The 22,561-nt window shown below is 41.6% G+C and overlaps 1 protein-coding gene across 1 annotated transcript; it reads left to right on the forward strand.

Annotated features, from left to right (window-relative positions):
* Positions 1 to 18,572: 18,572 nt before the first annotated feature.
* LOC136549456 (large ribosomal subunit protein uL4z-like) lies at positions 18,573 to 21,008 on the forward strand. Its single transcript, XM_066540740.1, has 2 exons — positions 18,573 to 19,733; positions 20,679 to 21,008. The coding sequence occupies exons 1-2, from the start codon at positions 18,633 to 18,635 to the stop codon at positions 20,790 to 20,792; spliced, it is 1,215 nt and encodes a 404-aa protein (XP_066396837.1). The 5' UTR covers positions 18,573 to 18,632; the 3' UTR covers positions 20,793 to 21,008.
* The last annotated feature ends 1,553 nt before the right edge of the window (positions 21,009 to 22,561 follow it).

Below are 22,561 nucleotides of genomic sequence, written 5' to 3' on the forward strand. Positions count from 1 at the left end.
TTGCTTTCTTGCATAAGCCTCTATTTTTTCTTCTTGTATAAGGACACATCCCACACCTTTGACAGGGTGCATCATAATGGATAAAAAGCTCATGTCCTGATCTGATAAAGCTAATACATAGGTTTTACTCCAACCCCTTTTTCACTACTTCAAATACTTAGCTGGGGTCTCTTGATCCAAACGAACTTAAAACCTTCTCCAGTAACACTATCAATATCTTGATGGTCTTGGATAAACCTCCCTTAAACCTCTAACCAAACCTTAGCACTAAAATCTCTGAGTTTTTCTCTCACATCCTTGGGTGGGTTCCTATCACATCATTAACTTTCTTCAATCCAAACCTTCTTGTCATGCTTAGTATATCATTGGGATTTCCTAAGACTCCATAGAACTATCTATAGTTATTAGATATCTCATTCATATGTCATCAACGCCTACCTGTCCTAGGTATGTTGAAGATTGGACTCCCAGCTAAGGATAGCTCAGATTGCAGAGCCATATTGATGAATGCGTCCATTCCTCGTAGATGACCTAATAACTTATCAACCGAGCAAAGGATACTTACTCTGGATGATGAAGCCCTTAAGTGATATACATCCTCTGGGAACCACCTTTCTCATCAGATTAACTGATTATTCCAAGTGAGAGGTAGAGAGTATGACTTGAACTTCATATGGCACCTTGAGCATTTAGACCCTTCTTAGTTGGATAGTTTGCATAGGCGTGATCATCTATCTTATTGATCTTCTCCAAAGGTGTTTGTTCCTCTACATTGACATCTAAAAACTCACAATCCACTTTACTATCCTCACAGGACACACTTTCTAGTAGGTCATTCTCATATTACTCAGGTGCAGGTCGAATACCCTCATACTCAATTGTTTCTCCTAACGGCGTTGTTAGAAGCACCGAATGTTGAGCATACTTAATCACTCCTTTACAAGTAGATAACCATCCCTTTCCAAGGATAACATCAATGTCCATTAACTCCAAAGCAATAAGGTTTGCCTCAAAGTTTACTCTCTTTATGTCAAGACTAATGTTTGGGCATATGCGGTTTGCCTTCATTTCTCCTCCTAGAGACTTAACTATCACTGGTCTCCTCATTGGAAGCATATTTATCTTATGATCTTCCACATATTCCCTAGAGATGAATGAATGTGAAGCACTAGGGTCAAACAACCCCATAGCAGTGGCTGAGCTTACTGCAATCAAACCATAAACAACGTCCTGAGTGGTAATCAGATCCACATTGTCCAACCTGCCTTGAATGTAGTTTCGCTTTAACTTATTTCATTGCACCTTCTTCTTATGGACATTCTATTCTGGCTCCTGCTGCTGTCGATTCTGGTTTTTGGTTACTCTCAGCAAAATTCCCAAGACAATCATTCTCATAATGTTCAATCTCACCACAATCAAGATCTTTCTCACTAGTAGAATTATTTGTCTTCATCAAGGTGATAGTAGGAGGTAGCAGACATGGCTCTTGAGAGCTAAAATGCTGCACTTCATCATTGGGTTGCTGATACTGATTTTGATCTGTACTCCCAAACAGATTCATAGGGTGTGACTGACATTCTGGTTGTGTAGCAAACGGAGATGAGTGTTTCTTAACTAGCATTGAAGGTCACGCTTTCTCTTCTTCTCTTCCATCTCTCAATGCTTGTTCTCAATTAGAATTGCCCTGTCCACCAATGTTTTGAAATCAGGATACACAATAGTCATCAACTACAATTGAACTCTATCATTCAGTCCTTTCAAAAAGTGTTTCTGTTTCTTAGCATCATTATCCACTTCTTCTGGAGCATAGCGCGACAACTGAGTGAACACGTCACGATACTCACACACAGTCATAGATCCTTGCTTGAGAGCTCGAAACTCATCTAGCTTGAGTTCTACCACACCTAACAGGATATGGTAGGACCTAAAAATCTCCTTGAATTCCTACCAGGTGACAGCAGGAGCATTGTTGGGACGCCCATACTCAAATGACTCCCACCAATCTTGGGCAGTTCCTTGTAGTTGACCAGAAGTATAAAGCACCTTTTCATGGTCATCACACTGAGCTATGTCCAATTGTCGCTCCATAGCTCTAAGCCAGTCATCAGCTTCTAGTGGTTCACTTGTATGAGAGAATGTCGGTGGGTGTCCCTTCATAAATTCACCACGCTTGTCAATAGGTGGTGCTTGATGCAGGTTGTTCAACACACTTTGAGTAATAGTCTGTAATAACTGAGTCTACATCATCAAAGCCTGCTCTATAGATGGAGGGTTAGGTGGCGATGGATTAGGATTGGCATGATTTCCTCGGTCATCATGCGAAGCACTTCTCCTGGTAACAACCATCATAGAGATAATCGATGCTTGGACAAGGCGACTGCTCACTGCGAATGTAGGGTAGGGATGAGGTGGTGGGCTTGCTTCAGTGATTATCTGTAGGTGGCGACGGTACGTGGTGAATATGCATGGGCCAATATAATGGTGATATTCTTTGCTTGTCATCTTTGCCGGTAGCAGTGAGGTTCCTTTTGATTTTTTTCCTCAACTGGACTAGTATAACAAGAACTCATAGGACAAAATTATGTCAACAGGCAATTGAACATGACATATCAATTTACCATAAATGAAGAAGTGACTATTGTCTGCTTCTCATCATCAGAATCTATGTGTAGTTTTGTTGTTTGGCTGAGGAGTGATTCTTAGGAAGAATCCGCTCCGAGAAGCTATACCAAATGGTCTCTTCTTTTGACCAACTACATTTTCTCCCAACTCAAAGTTACTTATAGATCCTCCTAACACAACCAAAACATGTCCGGTCCACGTTACAGATATCTCCCATATGACAAAAATCTTGAACCACTGTAGTCATATCCAAACTGAAACAATGCTTCCACAAATACGAGGAAAGCCAAGAAATACATGGCGTGTGCATTGGCACCAGCAACTATTCACCCTCTTCTAGATGTCGGGATATCTGGCGCCTGCTACCTACGGCTATGAGAAGTCCCAAATATTATAGGAGATATAGTCATGTTGGCTTCTTAATAGGCACACTGCTATATAAACATTTTTAGAAGCATCTCGGTTTTTCTTCCCACCCGGTTGCAATTTCGTTGAAGTTGTCTCTGAAAATATAAAGGACCACACCTACAAACCACCCCATATATATATATATATTGATTTCAAAGAATGGTAATGGCACGACTTGTGAAATAATACTAATTATTTTGATGTAGTCACTTGGGTGTGAGAATTTTTGGCGGTTTTTTGTAAAAGATTTCTTAGGGCGGCCTAACTTGTAAACTGTCGGTAAAAACTGAATTTTATATGCGGTTTGTAGTGTCCACCGCCTCTAGATTTTGATTTCTATGAGCGGTTGTAAGGTGGCCCATCCCTAGAAATCGACTTCCAGGTCGGTTGAGTAGTAACCTATTTCTATAAAGGCTTGATTTCTAGGGACCTTTTTTAGAGGCGGATACAAATTCCGCAACTTCAAATTTATTTTGAATTATGTCTCTTCAAATCTATTTTGATTGCAGTTACATACGTGGTATAGGTGTGGTGCAACTCAAGATCCAATAGTTAACCACTTGGATGAAAATCTTATAAATGCATTGAATGTTTTGGAAAATTGGTTGTACATGGATTGTAACTCCCTACGTCCTGTAATTGAATCAACTTCTAGAAAATTTAGGACGTATTAACAAATAGGAGAAAAGACCATGGTGCCCCATTAACCTGTTGCATCTTAACTGCTTGTGAATTGTCTGGTGGTGTTGTTTGGTGCATCTAAGAGTAAATTAAACGTTGCTTTTGAAGGCAACCCTTAAATGTTGTTGTGAACTTGAGGATGAGAGAATTAGGTCAGTCTCAACAATGGAGGTTTCATTTTCATTAAATGGTGGTGCCACACAAGCAAACTTGATGACAATGGCACTAAAAAGAGGGAGAGTGGACGAGTTTCATCTAGATGAAATTAGGTGTACACTCTTTTCAAAACTTGAAAATGTTTCACGCTAGCATTGAGGGGCAAAAGTTTGGTTTCATCCAATAACTGTCCAATCCCACATCACACATCAAATGCTTTTGAGTAACCAATATGCAACAATAAAATTGAAACTATGCATCGTGGGAGATTGTTCTATTCGTCGTCACAAATGACTCTAGATGATGTGACAGTCATGGAAACATCAAAAATTAAACTCACTATTGAGACTAGCCTTAGAGGCACTGGGGTGGAAGACACCAAAGACAAAGGTGGGTGCGGTTAATGCATCAGGGCTCCAAGAAGAAAATAAAAAGGTCCATGGATTGTCACTCCTACGAATCAATTTAACTTGGGACAAAGTTTTGGGCTAGAAAAAAAATTAACCTGGGATAAAGGGAGTATACTGAATAGTTACACCCATCTTACTCTTCCTTGTCAACCCATGTTGACATCACGTGGGATTCTTAATTAAGTCATATATAGTTACCTGCTCTTCTGTACGTATTATTATCCTTCAAATGGCGATATATAAATGTGTTGGAACTTGGAACGTGAACCAAATACAGAGGGAGTAAAAACAAGAGTGTTCCCGTTGCTGTTGTTTCGAAGGATGAGATTATGCTTGAATTGTGGAAGAGAGGAGCATGCGTCCTTGTTTTACTGCACGACAATGTACATATGTTGATTTAGGCTTGGAAGGCAGCAGGAGTTATATCATAGATCTAGGAGATGGCTAAGGTAACGCCCTTGAAATGTTCGGCTGCTCTCCATCTGGTGAGACGGCGAGGACGATTGGTTCGTCTGTGGAGTTCGATGGTGCACCTATCCAGGTTCAAAGAGCATCACACGGCCATGACCATTTTGGCCGGAGAAGTTGGCAAACCTCAGCTTTGAGTATGCATGCAGCAGGGTTTCAGAGTTCGGGTGAAACCTGGATCGTCGCCCACAGATGTTGGAGAGCAACTGCGAGTTTCTTTTCTGAGGCGCATTTTATCTGTATTATATTTTTATTATTTCTTTAGGGGAACAACACCAACAACATTATACTTAGTCAGCTTCTTTGTATGAATTACGGTCGCCGTGTGGGCGAATAAAAACAAGCAAACATGCCTTCCTATCGCATCATACAGAAATCTTCTAGCTAATTAAGTTGATTGGATTGTCTTCCTTGAATAAAATCAACCTTCTGATCGAAACCCTTTGTTCTTTCTCTGATCTTTGCAAAGCCACTGCTTGTAACATATCTTTTGTTTACCTCCAACAACCCCGAGGAGGCTCCCCTCGACTCCTAGGCCACCGCTGCGAGAAGCTAGAATTGAGTTATGGTGCAATCCCTATCACTACCAAACACCGGCTCTGTGCCGAGTGCCAAGTGTTTTTTTCGGGCACTCGGCAAAAAGCTTCTTTGCCGAGTGTAAAAAAAAACACTTGGCAAAGAGCTTCTTTGCCGAGTGTTTTTTTTTATACTCGGCAAAGAAGCTTCTTTGCTGAGTGTTTTTTTTTTACACTCGGCAAAGAAGCTCTTTGCCGAGTGTTTTTTTACACTAGGCAAAGAAAATTTCAAAACACATTTTGAAGCAGTAAATTAATTCAAATGAAAAAAAATTCAACTACAAAGTTGTATAACTCATCAAGATGTACAATGTTTGTTTTGGTCTTTTCTTCATATGACAAAGTGAAAGTAAATTTGTTCACAAATCTAACATATCTCTCTTGTAGTTTATGAAACTACAAGAGAGATATATAAGATTTGTGAACAATGTTAGAACAACCATGTCGGATGAATAAATGATCAAACAACTAAAATAAACTTTGTAGATCTCGAAAAGTTATGAAACTTTATAATTGGCAACTTTTTGATTTCAAATCATCTTGTCATACAAAACTGTGTTTGAATTTCAAAAATTTTAAATTCGAACTTTTCAAACGACCTCGGATGGAAAAACAACCAAAATAAACTCTGTAGATCTCAAAAAGTTATGAAACATTGTAGTTGGCAACTTTTTGATTTGAAATCATCTTGTCATGCAAAACTACGTTTGAATTTCAAAATTTTGAAATTCAAATTTTGTAAACGACCTCGGATGGAAAAACTTTCTAAACTAAAATTGTAGATCTCGAAAAGTTATGAAACTTTATAGTTTACAACTTTTTTATTTGAATTCGTTTAGGGCCTCAAACAAGCAATTTACACTCGGTTTAGTATAATATGTGGTGAACCAAAACGGAATCTAGACATAGGTGGTGCAGTGGTTAGAGGAGGGGACGCGCGAGGGAGAGATCGCTGGTTCGAATCCCGCCGTTCTCGTAGCCACGAATTTTACGCGGAAAATGCCGGAGATGGGCCAGAAAAATGCCGGAGATGGACGGGCGCTGGCCGGTGGGGGCCTCCACTGATTAAAAAAAATTCTCATTTTTTTGGGTTTTTTTCGGTTCCAACTTTGCCGAGTGTCGGGCACTTGGCAAAGGCTTTGCCGAGTGCCCGACAAAAGACACTTGGCAAAGACGCCTTGCCGGCCCATTTTTTGTCGAGTGGCCTTTGTCGGGTACTTGGCAAAGGCTTTGCCGAGTGCCCGACAAAAGACACTCGACAAAGACGCCTTTGCCGGTCCATTTTTTGTCGAGTGGCCTTTGCCGAGTACAGCACTCGGCAAAGCCTTTGTCGAGTGTAAATGAGTCCGGTAGTGTATGGCCGTATGACACCACGGCACAGCCCAGGGATGAGTTGATGATGGCCACCACCATCGCTGCTAGTAGGGCTAGGAGGAGCATGTTGCAATATATGGTGCGCTAGCGCTGGGAGTGGGAGAGGATGGAACATTCTCAACTCTCCATGATGTGCAAGAGTGCGAGTTTGAGGGAGAGAGCAGAGCTCGAGGTGCCATGATGGAAGCACGAGCTTAGGATGTTCGACGCAATGCTAACAACCAAACAGATACATAAACAATGCAGCAGATCGAGTAATACATAGTGCAACCAAACAAAAGCACAACTAATGCAATGCAACCTAACCAAACAACATCAAATTGCATTTCACTTTTTTTTAGTGGAAAATGCATTTCACTTATACAACCGTAGCCTATATATGCTACATAACCCTTTTTTGGCCTAACAAAACCATAACATGTCCGATCATCCATATGACGACAGATGTCGCCCCGGCCCATATGGCCCATAACTGAACAAAAATAATAATGCTTCTACAAACATAAGGAAATACGTTCCACTCAAAAAAAGTATTAAGAAAATACGTGGCTTGTTAAATGCTGTCCCTGTCACCATACGGGGGTCCAAATATCTGGCGTACGTGCTAACCTCATGGACATCAAATCCGCTCTCTCAATTATCACAAATCAGGTGATGTCACGTTGGTTTCTTTATAACCATAATGCTACACCTACAGTCATATGACTTTGATAAATAGCTTATAAATAAATGCATTGAATGTTTTGAAGAAGAAAAAAAAACAGTTGTACTTTATACCAGAAGGGTTAACATCCCTTTCTTTAGTGCCCATCCTATTTCCTTAACTCATCTTGATGATATCACGTGGAGTTCTTCAGTCACGTTCCTTGACCTTCTATACGAGTTCTTAATAATTGACTCATGAATTCGGCCATGGTTCTCCAAATGGTGATACATAAATGTGTGTTGGAAGGTGAGGAAAAAAAGAAAAGTGTTCTGATTTCTCGAAATTTGGAATTTGAAATCGGTAGCTGTATCTTTTTCGATTATAGCTCCGATTAGCGTGTCTCTCGCGACTGGGTGTTCGTAGCGATACGTAGAATCGTGTTTCAAACTCTTTTACTTATTTTTCTATGATCGATGTATTGTTCTAATGTAGATGTAATTGTATGCTATGTATGTATGTGTAAGGATCTTTGTGTGGTGTTCTATGATTACGTCTAGTCGGTGAGATATACGTGGTGATTCAGAAGAAGAAGAAGAACATTGAAGATTAAAGCTTACCGAAGGATCGGTGTTTTAAGGCAAGTATAGCATGTGATCTTCCTTGTTGTCCTATTCACCTTAATATCATTTTAATCATATGCATGTGTCTACCTTGGCAACCGTAGTAATTTTCCTAGCTATTTGATATCCTGGATTCCTTGATTCCTATGGGTTATTGCATTGGGTAGTATGATGCTAGTGCTCAACTAAAGCCATGATCTTGTAACTTGACTAATGGTATATGCAATAAACACTAAAAGATGCTTTTTAGCAACATGGAATAAGGGGGCTAGAACATTGGGATGTTTTTATGGTGCTCTAGATTCCTTTCCCTAAGGACTTATCTGTAAGCGAACATCCGGGACTTACAGTACAACTGTGAGGGCTATATGGCTCTGGGGTTAGCTCAGTATGATGACCTTTTCTAGCTTGTTAGAGGTTATCTTTATTGGCGTAACAATGGCTTGCCGAATCGGGTATAGGGAAGCCTTTACTCTTATGTGTATAGCCGTGATGGAGTTGTACCATTTGACAGGGGGTCCTATATCTGTTTGCCGAGTGAATCTAATGACCCTAACTTGTTAGACGAATCTTTGAAAGATTTCATAGTGAACCTTGTCGACCTTCTTTGGTAGTGGGTCAAGAGGCTGATCACCTCGGGCGAAAGGGTAAATCACGACTCACAATGAAAGTATACAACCTCTACAGAGTGTAAAACTGGTATATCAGCCGTGCTCACGGTCACGAGCGGCCTTGAAATATTTACGGAATATATGATGAACACAAATGATACTGATGATGAAGATGCACACTAATAATTACTGTTTATGCTATTCATTATTCACGTTTACCTGATCATGTGTTTATATACGCTTGTGAATAAGCTTGTTGCTACTCCTATGCTAAAATAGTGACAATTAAAAGCTAATCGCAGTTAAACAAGTTTCAGCCTTTTGAGCCTCATGAACCCCATGTTATATTTGTTGAGTACGACATGTACTTATGCTTGCTTTACTTTGCAATTATTTGAAAAAATTCTGGATGGGTACCAGATTGTTAGAGTTTGGAGGAATTAGGCTTATGATCAACCAGTCAGTTGTCCTTGTGAAATTAGAGTCTTCACCCAAAGATCGGAGTTGTCTTTCTGCCCAAAGATCGGAGTTGTCTTTCTGTTGTTTGCTATCTAAGGTTATATTCTCTATACTAAGTACATTATATATTGAGCATTGTCTATTGATATTACCCTTATTTGTAGCTATATGTGAGATTTGACTTCCTAGGCTCACATATGGTGTGTATCTGGTTTTGTCCTTAAAACCGGGTACTACACCATGCTCACTAAATGCATAATTAAATCAAATTCACCTATTTTAAAATGATGCAAATTTTTGGGTGTTACACAGACTCAGGTCATTTTGAAGAGCGCGTCCGATCAGTGTTTGACTTACGTGCTAATCGTTTTCGACCGTTGAAATCTGATGAACGCATTTGAACGAAGGGACGCGTGGCAGCCATCTACCGACCGGACTCGGGCAACCTGACGCGGAGCCACGCCCGGTCAGGTGCGTCCGGTCGGCTCACGGCTGGCCAACAACTCTATTTCGAGGGGACGTCTATAAATAGTGTTTGGCTGGTCCTAGGCTCACTCTCTTGGCACTTTGACATTCCTAATATCCTTGTGAGCCTAAGCAAATATCTCCCACTCATCTCCACCATTGATTCATCATCATAGTGAGATTGGGAGTGATTTCAAGTGCATTTGCTTGAGTGATTGCATCTAGTAGCACTTGGAGATCGTTGTGACTGTGGATTTCTTGTTTCGCTTGGTGGTTGCCGCCACCTAGACGGCTTGAAGCATCGGAGCTTCGGCACGTGTTGGTGATTGTTCGTGCTGGCTCCGATGATTGTGAGGGGTCTTGTACCTTCCTCGGCGGAGAGTCAAAAGGTAACTCTAATGGATTGCTCGTGTCATTGAGTTACCTCACTTGTAACTAGGTTCTTGCAGTGTCCAATTGTGTGGACGAGGTTCGTGCAGCACCTCTTAGCCACCGAACCATTAAGTGTTGGTCGACACAACGGGGACTACCATGCCAGCAAGCACGTGAACCTCGGGAGAAAAATTAGTTGCCTCTTATCCTTTGGTACTCTCCCGGTGATTGAATCGGTATTCATATTGTGATTGGTTTACTCCTCTACGCGGCGGTATAATCATCCTACTCACTCGTTTACATTCCTGCAAACTAGTTGTAGCAAGCTCTTTAGTGTAGCTAGAATTGAGAGCTTGCTTTGTAGCTTAAGATCATCTAGTGGTGTTCTTTAGTATAGTAAGTGTGAGAGCTCTTATAGTAACTAGAATTGTTGGATAGGTAGCTTGCAACCCTTGTAGAGTTAGAGCAAGTTTACATTTCGCTATTTATCATACTAATTAAATTGCCCTAGTAATCTTGTAGATTTTTAAATAGGCTATTTATCCACTCTAGTTATATTTGGACCTTTCACACGTGTTAACTTAGGCCCATTTTCTTGCCAACTCCTTTTCACCAACTACGTATATTTTTGTCTCGCCTGAAAATAACATTTATTTATTGGGCATCCTAACACAAACCACATGATGTCTAACCCATAGACAACTGAGGCCCCGAACATGTGCCCCGTATTATAGATCAAATCTTGAACTACTTGTACTCCCATCTGAGCTACTCCCTCCATTCGTTCTTTATCTACATATTACATCGTTTCACGGAGATCAAGCAAAGCTCGGCGCAATTACTCCCTCCGTCCCCATTCGCAACTGCTCCAAGTGCTTTTTTCCGCAGAGTATGCATGTGGGGCATCGGTATACATGCATGTGTCTACTAATTCTCCGTACTACTACTCCGATCCTATTGGTCAAGGCACGTAAGCGGACGGGCATAAGGTGCATAATGCGTAGGTGCTGTGCATGGTCTACCTAAGCATGTTCCTAATAAGTAGAGCAAGGCTCTCGTTTGGGTGCATATATTGTTATATGGCCAGCAATTTTGTCCACTAGACTAGAGAGGGTCTGAGCTACATCTTTACTGACCCTTAGGACGTGAAAGCATGTTGTATTGAACTTTTTCCCTATCTTAATACAAAGACGCTCGAACATTTCGCGTGATCAAGAAAAAAGCTTAATAGAATACGTATGTTTCAACAGGAAAAGGCACAACAAATTTCCTATTAAAAACTGAAACAAGTTGTAAAATAGGAAGAAATTAGCTTCTTTCTCTTTTGACCAACTACGCTTTCTCCCAACTAAAATTTTACTGATTTGGGCCTAACACAGCCATAACACGTGTCCGAGCCATTATATTCATTCATATAACAAAGGAAATGTTGCCCCCAGATTTTAGACCAACTTGTATTCCCATCTAAGATAAAAAAAAGCAATGCTTTCACAAGTATGAGGATGAAATACATGGCTCCTACTCTATATATTGCCGCCATCGTCATGGTCCGATCCATATATATATCTGGCATGCTAATAGCCCCATGGAGATCAAATTTGCTCTCAATTAATTATCACACTAGCCAACCAATGAGCTTCTTGCGGTGGCCACGTAAACCCTCCACATACGCTGTTGGTGACAAGCCACGCTTGTCTATGGCTTGTGGCAATGGCCCACACGTGTCCCTTTGCTTGGTAAAGTTGTGTGGGAAGGGGTGGGACATGTAGTTGTGTGATCCGTGTTCTAGCTAAAAGCATGTTGCTAAGTAGATTAAGGCTCTTGTTTGGGTGCATAATTGTCATATGGCTAGCGGTTTTGTGCACCAAAGAGTAGTGGAATACGTATGTTCCAATAGGAAAAGGCGCAACCATTTTCCTATTGAAAAACTGAAATACATTAAAAAAACAAGGGAAATACAACATTTTCTTGCTAGCTTTCTTTCTTTTGACCAACACACACTTTCTGCCAACCGAAATTTTACTTGTTTGGGCCTAACAACACCATAACATGTCCAATCCGGCCATATGACATGTCGTCCCCCCCTATGGCCCAAATCTTGAACCAACTTGTACTCACATCAGAACTAAAATAATAATGCTTCTACAAGACTACAAGTATATGAGAAAATACATCACTCGTTAAATGCTGTCACCATCCAAGTCCAGATATCTGCCGTGCTAACCCCATTGAGATCAAATCTGCCCTCAGTTAACACAAATCAGAAGATGTCAGGCTGGTTTCTTTATAACCACACTGCTACACCTGCAGTCATATCACTTTGATAAATAGCTTATAAAGGCACTGAATGCTTCATAAAACCAGTTGTACCTGAATTATACTAGAAGGGTTAACTTCCCTTTCTTTAGTGCCCATCCTATTTCATTAACTCATCTTGATATCATGTGGAGTTCTTAAGTCACATTGCATGACCATCTATATGAGTTATTGACTCATGAATTGGGCTCCTATCCTCCAATGGTGATATATATATATATATATATATATATATATATATATATATATATATATATATATGGAAGGTGAGGAAAATGTAGAGGGAAGAAAAACAAGAGTGTTCTTATTAACATATTGTTCACAAGGAATTGGTCTCGAAAGATCACACTATGCTCATGTTTTGGAAGAAAAGAGCACATGTATGTTTACTGCAAGCTACTATGGATAGTTGGTGTAGGCTTGGAAGGCAGCAGGAGATCACATGGATCCCAAACATGGGATGATGGTGAGCCATTAGGAACGTTCAGTTGCTCATGATCTCGGTGAGAGAGCTAGGATGAATGACATTGCAGAAAATGTTCCCATGCTTCCTCTACTGGGCTCGTTTGGTTGTCCAGGATTGAGCATAGGAACTATTGCAGATTATGCAAGGTTATACAAATTAGCCAATCATTCCCATTCTAGGCAATTGTTCCTGGACAACCGAACAAGCCCCCAATTTTATTGCATTCTTTTGGATTAGGCTACTAATTATACCAAGTTTGGGTGCATGTGGCCACTGAACGAGGGGGATTGAGAAGGATTTTGACTTGTAGGGGATTTAATCCCTCTCAACCCCCTGAGTTTTGAGACAAAACGAATGAGGCCTTATTGGACATTGTAACACAAACCACATGATGTCTACCTCATATGATAATTGAGGTCTCGAACATGTGTGCCATATAGATCAAATCTCGAATCACCTTGTACTCCCATCTGAACTAAAATAATATTTAGTTCCCTTTCTTGGGGGCTTTTAATGTGAGTATATGATTGTCCCACGCATTGCATGGCTCCAACTCCAAGGCAAAGCATCCATCAAATGTAGGTCTAGGTTTGGGAGGCTATTGGAGAAAATGAGCATGCATAATACTCATTATTATTTGAGAGCATATTTTCCAACTCAGACCTAGTGTGTTGCGTAGTGCCTAGATCCATGGATAAGGCATAGTTTAATGTAACATAACAAACTAAGTTTTAATGTTTTCCTGTATTTTTTACTCATTATTATTTGAACAGGTTAAACATGAACATGTAGTTGTGCTATCCATGGTCAAGCTAAGCATGGTGCTGATAAGTAGAGCAAGGCTCTCGTTTGGGTGCATATAGAGTTATTGTCATATGGCTAGCGGTTTTGTGCACCAAAGCTTTATAGAATACATATGTTTAACTTCAATAGGAAAAGGCACAACAAATTTCCTGTTAAAACTAAAATAAGTTGTAAAACAGGAAGAAAAACACAATGTTTTCTTGTTAGCTTCTTTCTCTTTTGACCATGGATCTATGTTAGCATACTGATTGCATGTTAGGTTTTGGTTTCAGGGTCTGCTAGGTGCTAGGTAGCAAGGATGACTTGACACTGAAAGCTCTTTTGGATATAGTGTTGTGTGATGGTACCTGATACTATGGACTTATCATTAATGAATCAATGTTTCATGTTTGTAAGGCTAATCTGATCACATATGTGCGTCTCTATGAATGTTTGGACTTGGTCATGAATGAATCTATTTGTATGGCAAATATGCACAATGATGTGGTATTGGACTTCTATGTTAAATTGCAGCCAAATGGACTTTTATTTTTAAGCCATTTAAATGATCCCGTTGAACCATCAGTCGCTAAAAGCATTTATAGCATCAAATTATCTGTCGCCAAAGATTGTTATGGATTATCTATCACTAAAGTGTAGTGGTGGACTGTCTGTCGCTATAAATATTGCACACAACTGATGATCTATTTGTAAAAGTGTTGTCTCTCGCTAAAGTTTTTTTAGCGACAACTCTTACACTGTCTGCATAAAGTCTGTCACTATAACTTTTTAGCGACAAATCATTTGTTGCTATATCTACTTTTAGCATCAGATCGTCCATCGTGAAGCTCGGTGTTGTGATGTTGTGGCTGTCCTCTGCAATAAACCACCTTCCACTAGCCTGACATTATGGCAGCGAATTGGTCACATGCACTACCTTTTGTTTTGGTTGTGGTATAGGAGGATGTGGGGGTGTGGTGGCTGGTGTCTGATGGCATGGTGACGACCCTTGTGGGCTGGTGTGGCAATCACAAGTCACGGTTGCCTATATGGCTTGTGGCAATGTCCCACATGTGTCCCTTGCTTGGTAAAGTTGTGTGGGAAGGGGTGGGACATGTAGTTGTGATATCCTTGTTGTTCTAGCTAAAAGAATGCTGCAAAGTAGATCAAGGCTCTTGTTTGGGTGCATAATTATTAGATGGCTAGCAGTTTTGTGCACCAAAGCATAATGGAATGTGTATGTTCAATAGGAAAAGGCACAATGGTTTCCCTATTAAAACTGAAATACATTCAAAAATAGGGGCAAATACAACATTTTCTTGCTAGCTTCTTTATTTTGACCAACGCACAGTTGTTCCCAACCAAAATGTTACTTATTTGGGCTTAACAAAACCATAACATGTCTAATCCATCATATGATAGATGTCATCACCCCCCCCCCTATGGCCGAAATCTTGAACCAACTTGTACTCACATAGTCACATCAGAACTAAAACAATAATGCTTCTACAAGACTACAAGTATATGAGGAATGAGGAAATACATGGCTCGTTGAATGCTGTCACCATCTGAGTCCAGATATCTGACGTGCTAACCCCATGGAGATCAAATCCGTCTTTAGTTATCACAAATCACAAGATGTCAGGTTGGTTTCTTTATAACCACACTGCTACACCTACAGTCATGTCACTTCGACGAATAGCTTATAAATGCACCGAATGCTTCGTAGAACCAGTTGTACCTGAATTATACTAGAAGGATTAACTTCCCTTTCATTAGTGTCCAACCTATTTCATTAACTCATCTTGATATCATGTGGAGTTCTTAAGTCACATTGCCTGACCTTCTATATGAGTTGTTGACTCATGAGTTGGGCTCCTATCCTCCAATTATGGTATATAAATATGTCTTTGGAAGGTGAGGAAAATGTAGAGGAAGAAAAACAAGAGTGTTCTTAATATATTGCTCACAAGGAATTAGTCTCGAAAGATCACACTATGCTCATGTTTTGGAAGAAAAATAGCATCTGTATGTTTACTGCAAGCTACTATGTATGTTGGTGTAGGCTTGGAAGGCAGCAGGAGATCGCATGGATGCCAAACACTTGCTTAGGGTGAGCCATTGGAACGTTCAGTTGCTCTCAATGTCATGAGAGAGCTAGGGTGAATAGCTCTGCAAAGATCGTTCCAATGTTTCCTCTCTTGCATTATTAGTATCCTTTCGGATTAGACTAATTAAGTACCAAGTTTGGGTGCATGTGGCTACTGGGCACCGGTTGGAGGACTTTCATGGGAAAAGCATAGGAAACACAAATCACTTTCCCTTGGCATACTGTAGCTAGATACCAAGTGTAACGGAATTAGTTATTCCTGCAAAAAAGAGGCACGATGTGTTTTCTCTCTAATCTTTCTTTTCCCTGTAGATGGGAGTATATAACATAAAACTGGAAACAATATACATATCATGGATGTTGAAACCCAGATCACTCAGGGATGTTGAGAGCGATTGCTAGTTTCTTTTCTGGGGCAAAAAACTATAGCATTTTATTTATATTATTTTTTAGGAGAACATTGCCTTATGCTTAGGCAGCTTCTACATATGAATTACAGTTGCCTTCTCGCGAATAAAAAAAACAAGCATGCCTTCCTCACTACTAAAAAAAAATAATTTGTAGCAACGCCTTGCTTTCTTTGTAGGGGCGGCTCTATATTAAGCCGCCCCTACAAATAGTTGCCAAATGAGCCGCCTTTACAAATAGATTTATAGGGGCGGCCAGTGTTATCAGCCGCCCCTACAAATGGCCCGATTTGTAGGGGCGGCTCTATATCTAGCCGCCCCTATAAATCGAATTTGTAGGGACGGCTCAATATTGAAGTGCCTCTACAAATAGACGCCGAGTATTAAAAATTAAGCACTAAAATTCAAATTTTGTAAACGACCTCGGATGGAGAAACAATCAAAATGAAAGTTGTAGATCTCGAAAAGTTATGAAACTTTGTAGTTGACAACTTTTTCAGTTGAGATCATTTACTACTTTACTGTTTGAAATTAAAATTTGAAATTGTCGAAGAACTCTAATTTCTCTTTTTAATCTTTGGCTAAAACTTGTAACTAGTCTTTCTCCCTCGTACTAACTTCAAATTTGATGATTTTTTTTTCTAAAAATTTCTAAAATCATGTCCTATCAATTTATTGTGTTTTTACCACTATTATTTTATCCATCTTTTCATGTGACTGTGTTTTATCTATTTGAATTTTGAATTTCAAAAAATAACAACTTCAAACGTTATTTTGGAACACTATTTGATTTCAGATGAAAAAATCATGAACATAGAAGTTGCAGAACTTATCAAGATCTACAAGTTTTATTTTGGTCATTTCTTCATCCGATAAAGTGGTAATAATATTGTTCACAAAATTTACATCTCTCTCTTATAGTTTCATAAACAATAAGAGGGATATGTAACTACCACTATGTCGGATGAATAAATGATCAAAATAGAAGTTATAGATCTCGAAAAGTTATGAAACTCTATAGTTGACAACTTTTTAATTTGAAATCATCTTGTCAAGGAAAACTATATTTGAATTTCAAAAAAATTGAAATTTGAATTTTTTAAATGACATCGGATGGACAAACAGCAAAAATGAAATTTGTAGATCTCAAAAAGTTATAAAACTTTGTAGTTGATAACTTTTTTATTTGAAATCATCTTGCCATCGAAAACTACGTTTGAATTTCTCAAATTTGAAATTTAAATTTTATAAACGACCTCGGATGGAGAAACTACTAAAATGAAAGTTGTAGATCTTGAAAAGTTATAAAACTTTATAGTTGACAACTTTTTCATTTGAATTAGTTTAGGGCCTCAAATAATCAATTTATGCTCAGTTTTGTATAATATGTGGGGAACCAAAATTGAACGTAGACACAAATGATCATAAGGTGCAGTGGTGGAGGAGTTTACGCGCGAGCGAGAGGTCGCGGGTTTGAAACCCGGCCGGTGCAAAGTGTGCAAAAATCATGAAAAAATGCTACAACCGTAGAGACATGAAAAAATGCTACAACCGTAGAGTGAGGGTGTGTGTGGCTGCCGGTGGGGTCCTCCTCGGATAAAAAAAATGTTTTTTTTTTCCCTTTTTCATGATTTCTGAAAATTGATTTGTAGGAACGGCTCAATATCCAGCCGCCTCTACAAATCGATTTGTAGGAGCGGCTGATAACACTAGCCGCCCCTATAAATCAGTGATTTGTAGCCGTCCTTTTATAGGGATGGCTGGCAAAACCGTCCCTACATAGTGTTACCAGCCGCCTCTAAAAACCTTTTTTTTCTATGTAGTGCCTATTACATCATACAAAGATCTTGTAGCTAAGTTGTGAGCATCAACATTGGATTGTGTTTATATTCCTTCTTGAATAAAATAAAATCAGCCTTCTGAAGCCCTTTGCTCTTTCTCTGATTTCCTGGATAATATATATATGGCCATGAGGCCCCAACAACCCGTTCCGTCTGTTCTTAACCGAGGCAACTGATAATCTTGTTGTTACCTCCACAGAGGCCCTCAGTGGAAGGCTCCACTCAAGTCACAGGCCACACCGCTACAAGCAGCTATACTTGAATTATTTAATATAACTGCATCAATATTAATCTTTGGCTATCTTTGCGCCTGCCTAGGACCCGTGCCACTTGAGGTTTTGTTAGCTCAGAAAAAATGTTTCCATGAAACAGTGCGGTAAAAAATGGACTTTGAAAAAAAGGTTTTTTTTTAAGCAAAAGTCATCTCACGTGGTGCCTGCCATACATAGCTTACGGGCTACGGCAGGCTGTCTCCTGGCTCCTGTTCTTGAATTTCACATAAATGTTCAACCAGCTGCTGTCCAGCTCTTCCTTCTCACGAGCCCATTTCCGTTTTTTCTTTAGCACACGAGCCCCTTTACGTGCCCTTCGGCTCCAAAAAGGGGCTATGGGCTATGGCAGCACCGCAGCATGGTCCAGTCCAAATAACAGAGATCTCCAGGCCCAGCCCACCCAATTTACCTCAAATCCCACCGCTCATTTCGAACCAACGGAACAGATCGCTCCAGCTAACCCCCGCACACAAACCCTAGTCACCTCCACCTATATATCCTCTTCCCCTCGCGCCCCGCCTCCATTCGCACCGCCGCCGCGCCGCCCAAACCCCAGCCGCCGCCGTCGCCATGGTCGCCTTCAGCCGCCCCCTCGTCTCCGTGAAGGCCCTGGAGGGCGACATGGTGACCGACGCCCCCGGCATCGCCCTACCGCCCGTCTTCGGGGCGCCGATCCGCCCCGACGTGGTCCGCTTCACCCACAAGCTGCTGTCCTGCAACAAGCGGCAGCCCTACGCCGTCTCCCGCCGCGCTGGCCACCAGACGTCAGCCGAATCCTGGGGTACCGGCCGCGCCGTGTCCCGTATCCCCCGCGTCCCCGGCGGCGGCACCCACCGCGCCGGCCAGGGAGCCTTCGGCAACATGTGCCGCGGCGGCCGCATGTTCGCGCCCACCAAGATCTGGCGCAAGTGGCACCACCGCGTCAACATCAACCTCCGCCGCGTAGCCGTCGCCTCCGCGCTCGCCGCCACCGCCGTCCCGGCCCTCGTCCAGGCGCGCGGCCACCGCATCGACACCGTCCCCGAGATGCCCCTGGTCATCTCCGACTCGGCGGAGTCCATCGAGAAGACCTCCCAGGCGCTCAAGATCCTCAAGCAGATCGGCGCCTACGCCGATGCTGAGAAGGCCAAGGACTCCGTCGCCATCCGCCCCGGCAAGGGGAAGATGCGCAACCGCCGCTACATTAACCGCAAGGGCCCGCTCATCGTCTACGGCACCGAGGGCTCCAAGGTCGTCAAGGCCTTCCGCAACCTCCCCGGTGTGGATGTCGCCAACGTCGAGCGCCTCAACCTGCTCGACCTCGCCCCCGGTGGCCACCTCGGGCGCTTTGTGATCTGGACCGAGAGCGCGTTCAAGAAGCTTGAGGAGGTGTATGGGAGCTTTGACGCGCCGTCCCAGAAGAAGAAGGGCTTCGTTCTGCCAAGGCCCAAGATGACCAACGCTGACCTGGGCAGGATCATCAACTCTGACGAGGTGCAGTCTGTGGTGAAGCCACTCAACAAGGAGGTGAAGCGCAGGGAAAAGCGGAAGAACCCGCTCAAGAACATGGCTGCTGTGCTCAAGCTCAACCCCTACCTCGGCACTGCCCGGAAGATGGCCACCCTTGCTGAGGCTGCCCGTGTCAAGGCCCGGAAGGAGAAGCTCGACTCCAAGAGGACCAAGCTTAGCCCGGTATGATAATTTGCTCTCTTACATTTCTGTTATGAGTACTGGATTTGTTAACTTAGATGGGATCTTTTTAGTTCAGTAGTTTGTGGTTTGATTATTACTGGTGAGGCCTAGTACAGTTTATGTTCTATCTGCTGTCTAGTGAATACTGGTGTGTAGCTTTAACCTGTTTGCTGTAGCACATTTGTGATAATGTTGCAAATTATGCCATGCTTTACTTTAACTAGTTACAGAACACCACACATGAATTATTCCATTTCATATGCTTTTGCAGTAGTGGTTCTGTGAGTCTAGTCATGTGTATTGGTTTAATGTTGTATCCAGAATTACTCTATGTTGTTCTGTACTGTACAATTGATAGATAATTTACTAGCTCAGTGTGTTTGTTGTCCATGTTAAGTTTTGTTAGGCATTTTGTGTTACTTGTATTATGTTTCTTTAGATGGCTGGAGAAATGCTAGTAATATACTATTGTTGTACTCTTGGAAATATTTTGTGATCACTCTTGGCTTTGGGTGATCTAAATGTGTAACCATTCTAAGCATGGCGGTTGTTTCTGTTGAACATATTAGTTTGATAGCTCTTGTTACCTGCTGAGTTTTTGCTTTGAACTAGTGACATTTGGACATCACTACTATGTGATTGAGATTAATATTTTAATCATTTGGAATGTTGGTTATTACAATGAATGCTATATGATGGTTTAAATTATTCCCCAAATTTCCTGAAATACCCCACATCCTAGTGCCATCTGGCCAAATTTGTTTGACTGCATAGTCCTATATTTGTGTATGGTCAGTCTTGTTCAGAATTCAGATTATTTGTTTCAGTCAGCACTTGAAAAGACATGACTGATCCTATCGCTGTTGATTCACTCTGTATATATCAGAAGCATCATTTGTTTTGTTGATAACCATGTACCTAACATTACATGTTGGTTTGTTGTAGGAGGAGGCTGCCAAGGTCAAGGCTGCGGGCAAGGCATGGTACAAGACCATGATCTCAGACAGTGACTACACCGAGTTTGAGAACTTCACAAAGTGGCTCGGCGTGACACAGTGAGCGGCATGAGATCTAGTTAAGTTTTGAGTAGTAGTGTGGCTGAACCTGTCTTGAGGAAAGAGGATCTATCATCTGTTTTATCCTGCATCATAACAAGTTACCTACCCGTGGGATTTTGAGACTTAATTCTGCATATTCGTTTTGTTTGTCCATGGTCGTGTGAACATAGTATTTGCATATTCGAAAGTTATCTGAATTATGCTTTGGATTTGTGCACTTTGTGTTGCTTTATGGCAACCTTACCTGAATCCTTCTATCGCTGGGCTGTGTTATTGCGACTGTTCTGTTCATGATGCTTGTGGTGCAGTGCTGTTTGGCTTTGTAATATTTGGCTGCGGGATCCCTGGTTGGGGTTGATATTGGTTGCCCCACTGTTTTAGTCTTGCTCAGTCCAAAATGATGACCCGCTTTTGTACAATATATGATCATCTGTCCTGCTCTCAAAATCAAGAGTCCCACTTGTTCAGTCCAAAATGATAACCCGCGTTTGTACAATAATAACAATCATCTGTCCTAGTATATAATGTTCTCAAATCAAAAGAGTAAAGTATGATAGTGGTCCTTGTCCTTGTTAAGCTGTGTCAACCTTGTCCTTGTTAAGCTGTGTCATTGTCCCTAAATTGTTCTGTCAAATTGTATGTTTAGGTACCTAAACACTGTTTGGGTTTCCCTTTATTCCAAGCTGGTTGCAAGCCGTGACTGGAGACTCGGAGGTCCACCAGTCCCACACCAATCCCACCAGTCCCACCCCAATCCTAAATCTGTCGTCCGCTGCCGCTTCTCACTTGTTGCCGGCTGCCGCCGCCGCATGCGCCCTCTCCGTCCAGCTCCGCCGCACGTACCCGCCCTGTGTAGCTCCACCGCGCTTGCCCTCACTGTCAAGCTCCATTGCTTCTCTCGTTGCCGCTGCAGCGTGCACCCTGCTGCAGTGCTGCACCCTCCCCGCCCAGCTCGACCGTGCGCGCCTGCGTTGTACATATTCTTGGTAACAATTTCAAAGATCTTCTCATTTGTGCCCATTATAAAGTATTGCATCAACATAGTTTTTGATGCCTGAACACTACAAGTTTGTACTGCATATATCACTATTATAAACAGAAGAGAGAGACACAATTCATGTTTCTTGCACAAAAGTAAGGACCTTTCCTATCGTATCTAATACTTTTCAGGGATCACTACTAGTGCCCATTTGCTGGCCATCTCCCTCAATACTTGTCCCTCCAGTTTTCTTGATTGGCCTCCCCTTTTTGGTGCTAGTTGTTGATGGCTTCCTCTTCCTTGTTGCTGCTGCCATCCCTGCCTTGGTGCTTGTTTGCCATTATACCCTGTGTCACTGCCTGTGCTCATTTGCCATTACCATACCGTATTTTTTTTTCATGCGCTAACCACAAGGACAAGCATACGCTATTAATACCGAAGGATGGAATAATAATGTAACACATGGTTAATGTGTCACGACTGGCGGTTATATGTAACTTTAAAAGCTAATCAACATATTCACATTATCGCAGTCCCAGCCATTCAGTTCACTTTTCAGTCTCCAGCCAAGCATTTGAGCAAATGCAAGGTCGAGCATCTGCTAGTCTGCAATAAGGTTTTGGACTTTAAAGAAGACAGATGCAACATAAAGGGTTTACTGAAAAAGAAAGAACAGAGCACTCCTTACACTGAAGTTCCGCTCACGAATGCTGGGCCTTCCTAGCAGGTTGCCATGCACCAGCGCAGCTAGGCAAGTAGACACCCTCCAGATCCTGCAGTTCTTCTTCGGA

This window comes from Miscanthus floridulus, chromosome 4 (genome assembly GCF_019320115.1).
Source record: "Miscanthus floridulus cultivar M001 chromosome 4, ASM1932011v1, whole genome shotgun sequence".
NCBI lineage: Eukaryota > Viridiplantae > Streptophyta > Magnoliopsida > Poales > Poaceae > Miscanthus > Miscanthus floridulus.

Excerpts from the sequence above, each read along its gene's own strand:
- LOC136549456 (XM_066540740.1), top strand. The coding sequence starts at position 18,633 with ATGGTCGCCTTCAGCCGCCCCCTCGTCTCCGTGAAGGCCCTGGAGGGC. Across the intron at positions 19,734-20,678 it reads AGAGGACCAAGCTTAGCCCG|GAGGAGGCTGCCAAGGTCAA; the intron begins GTATGATAATTT and ends GGTTTGTTGTAG.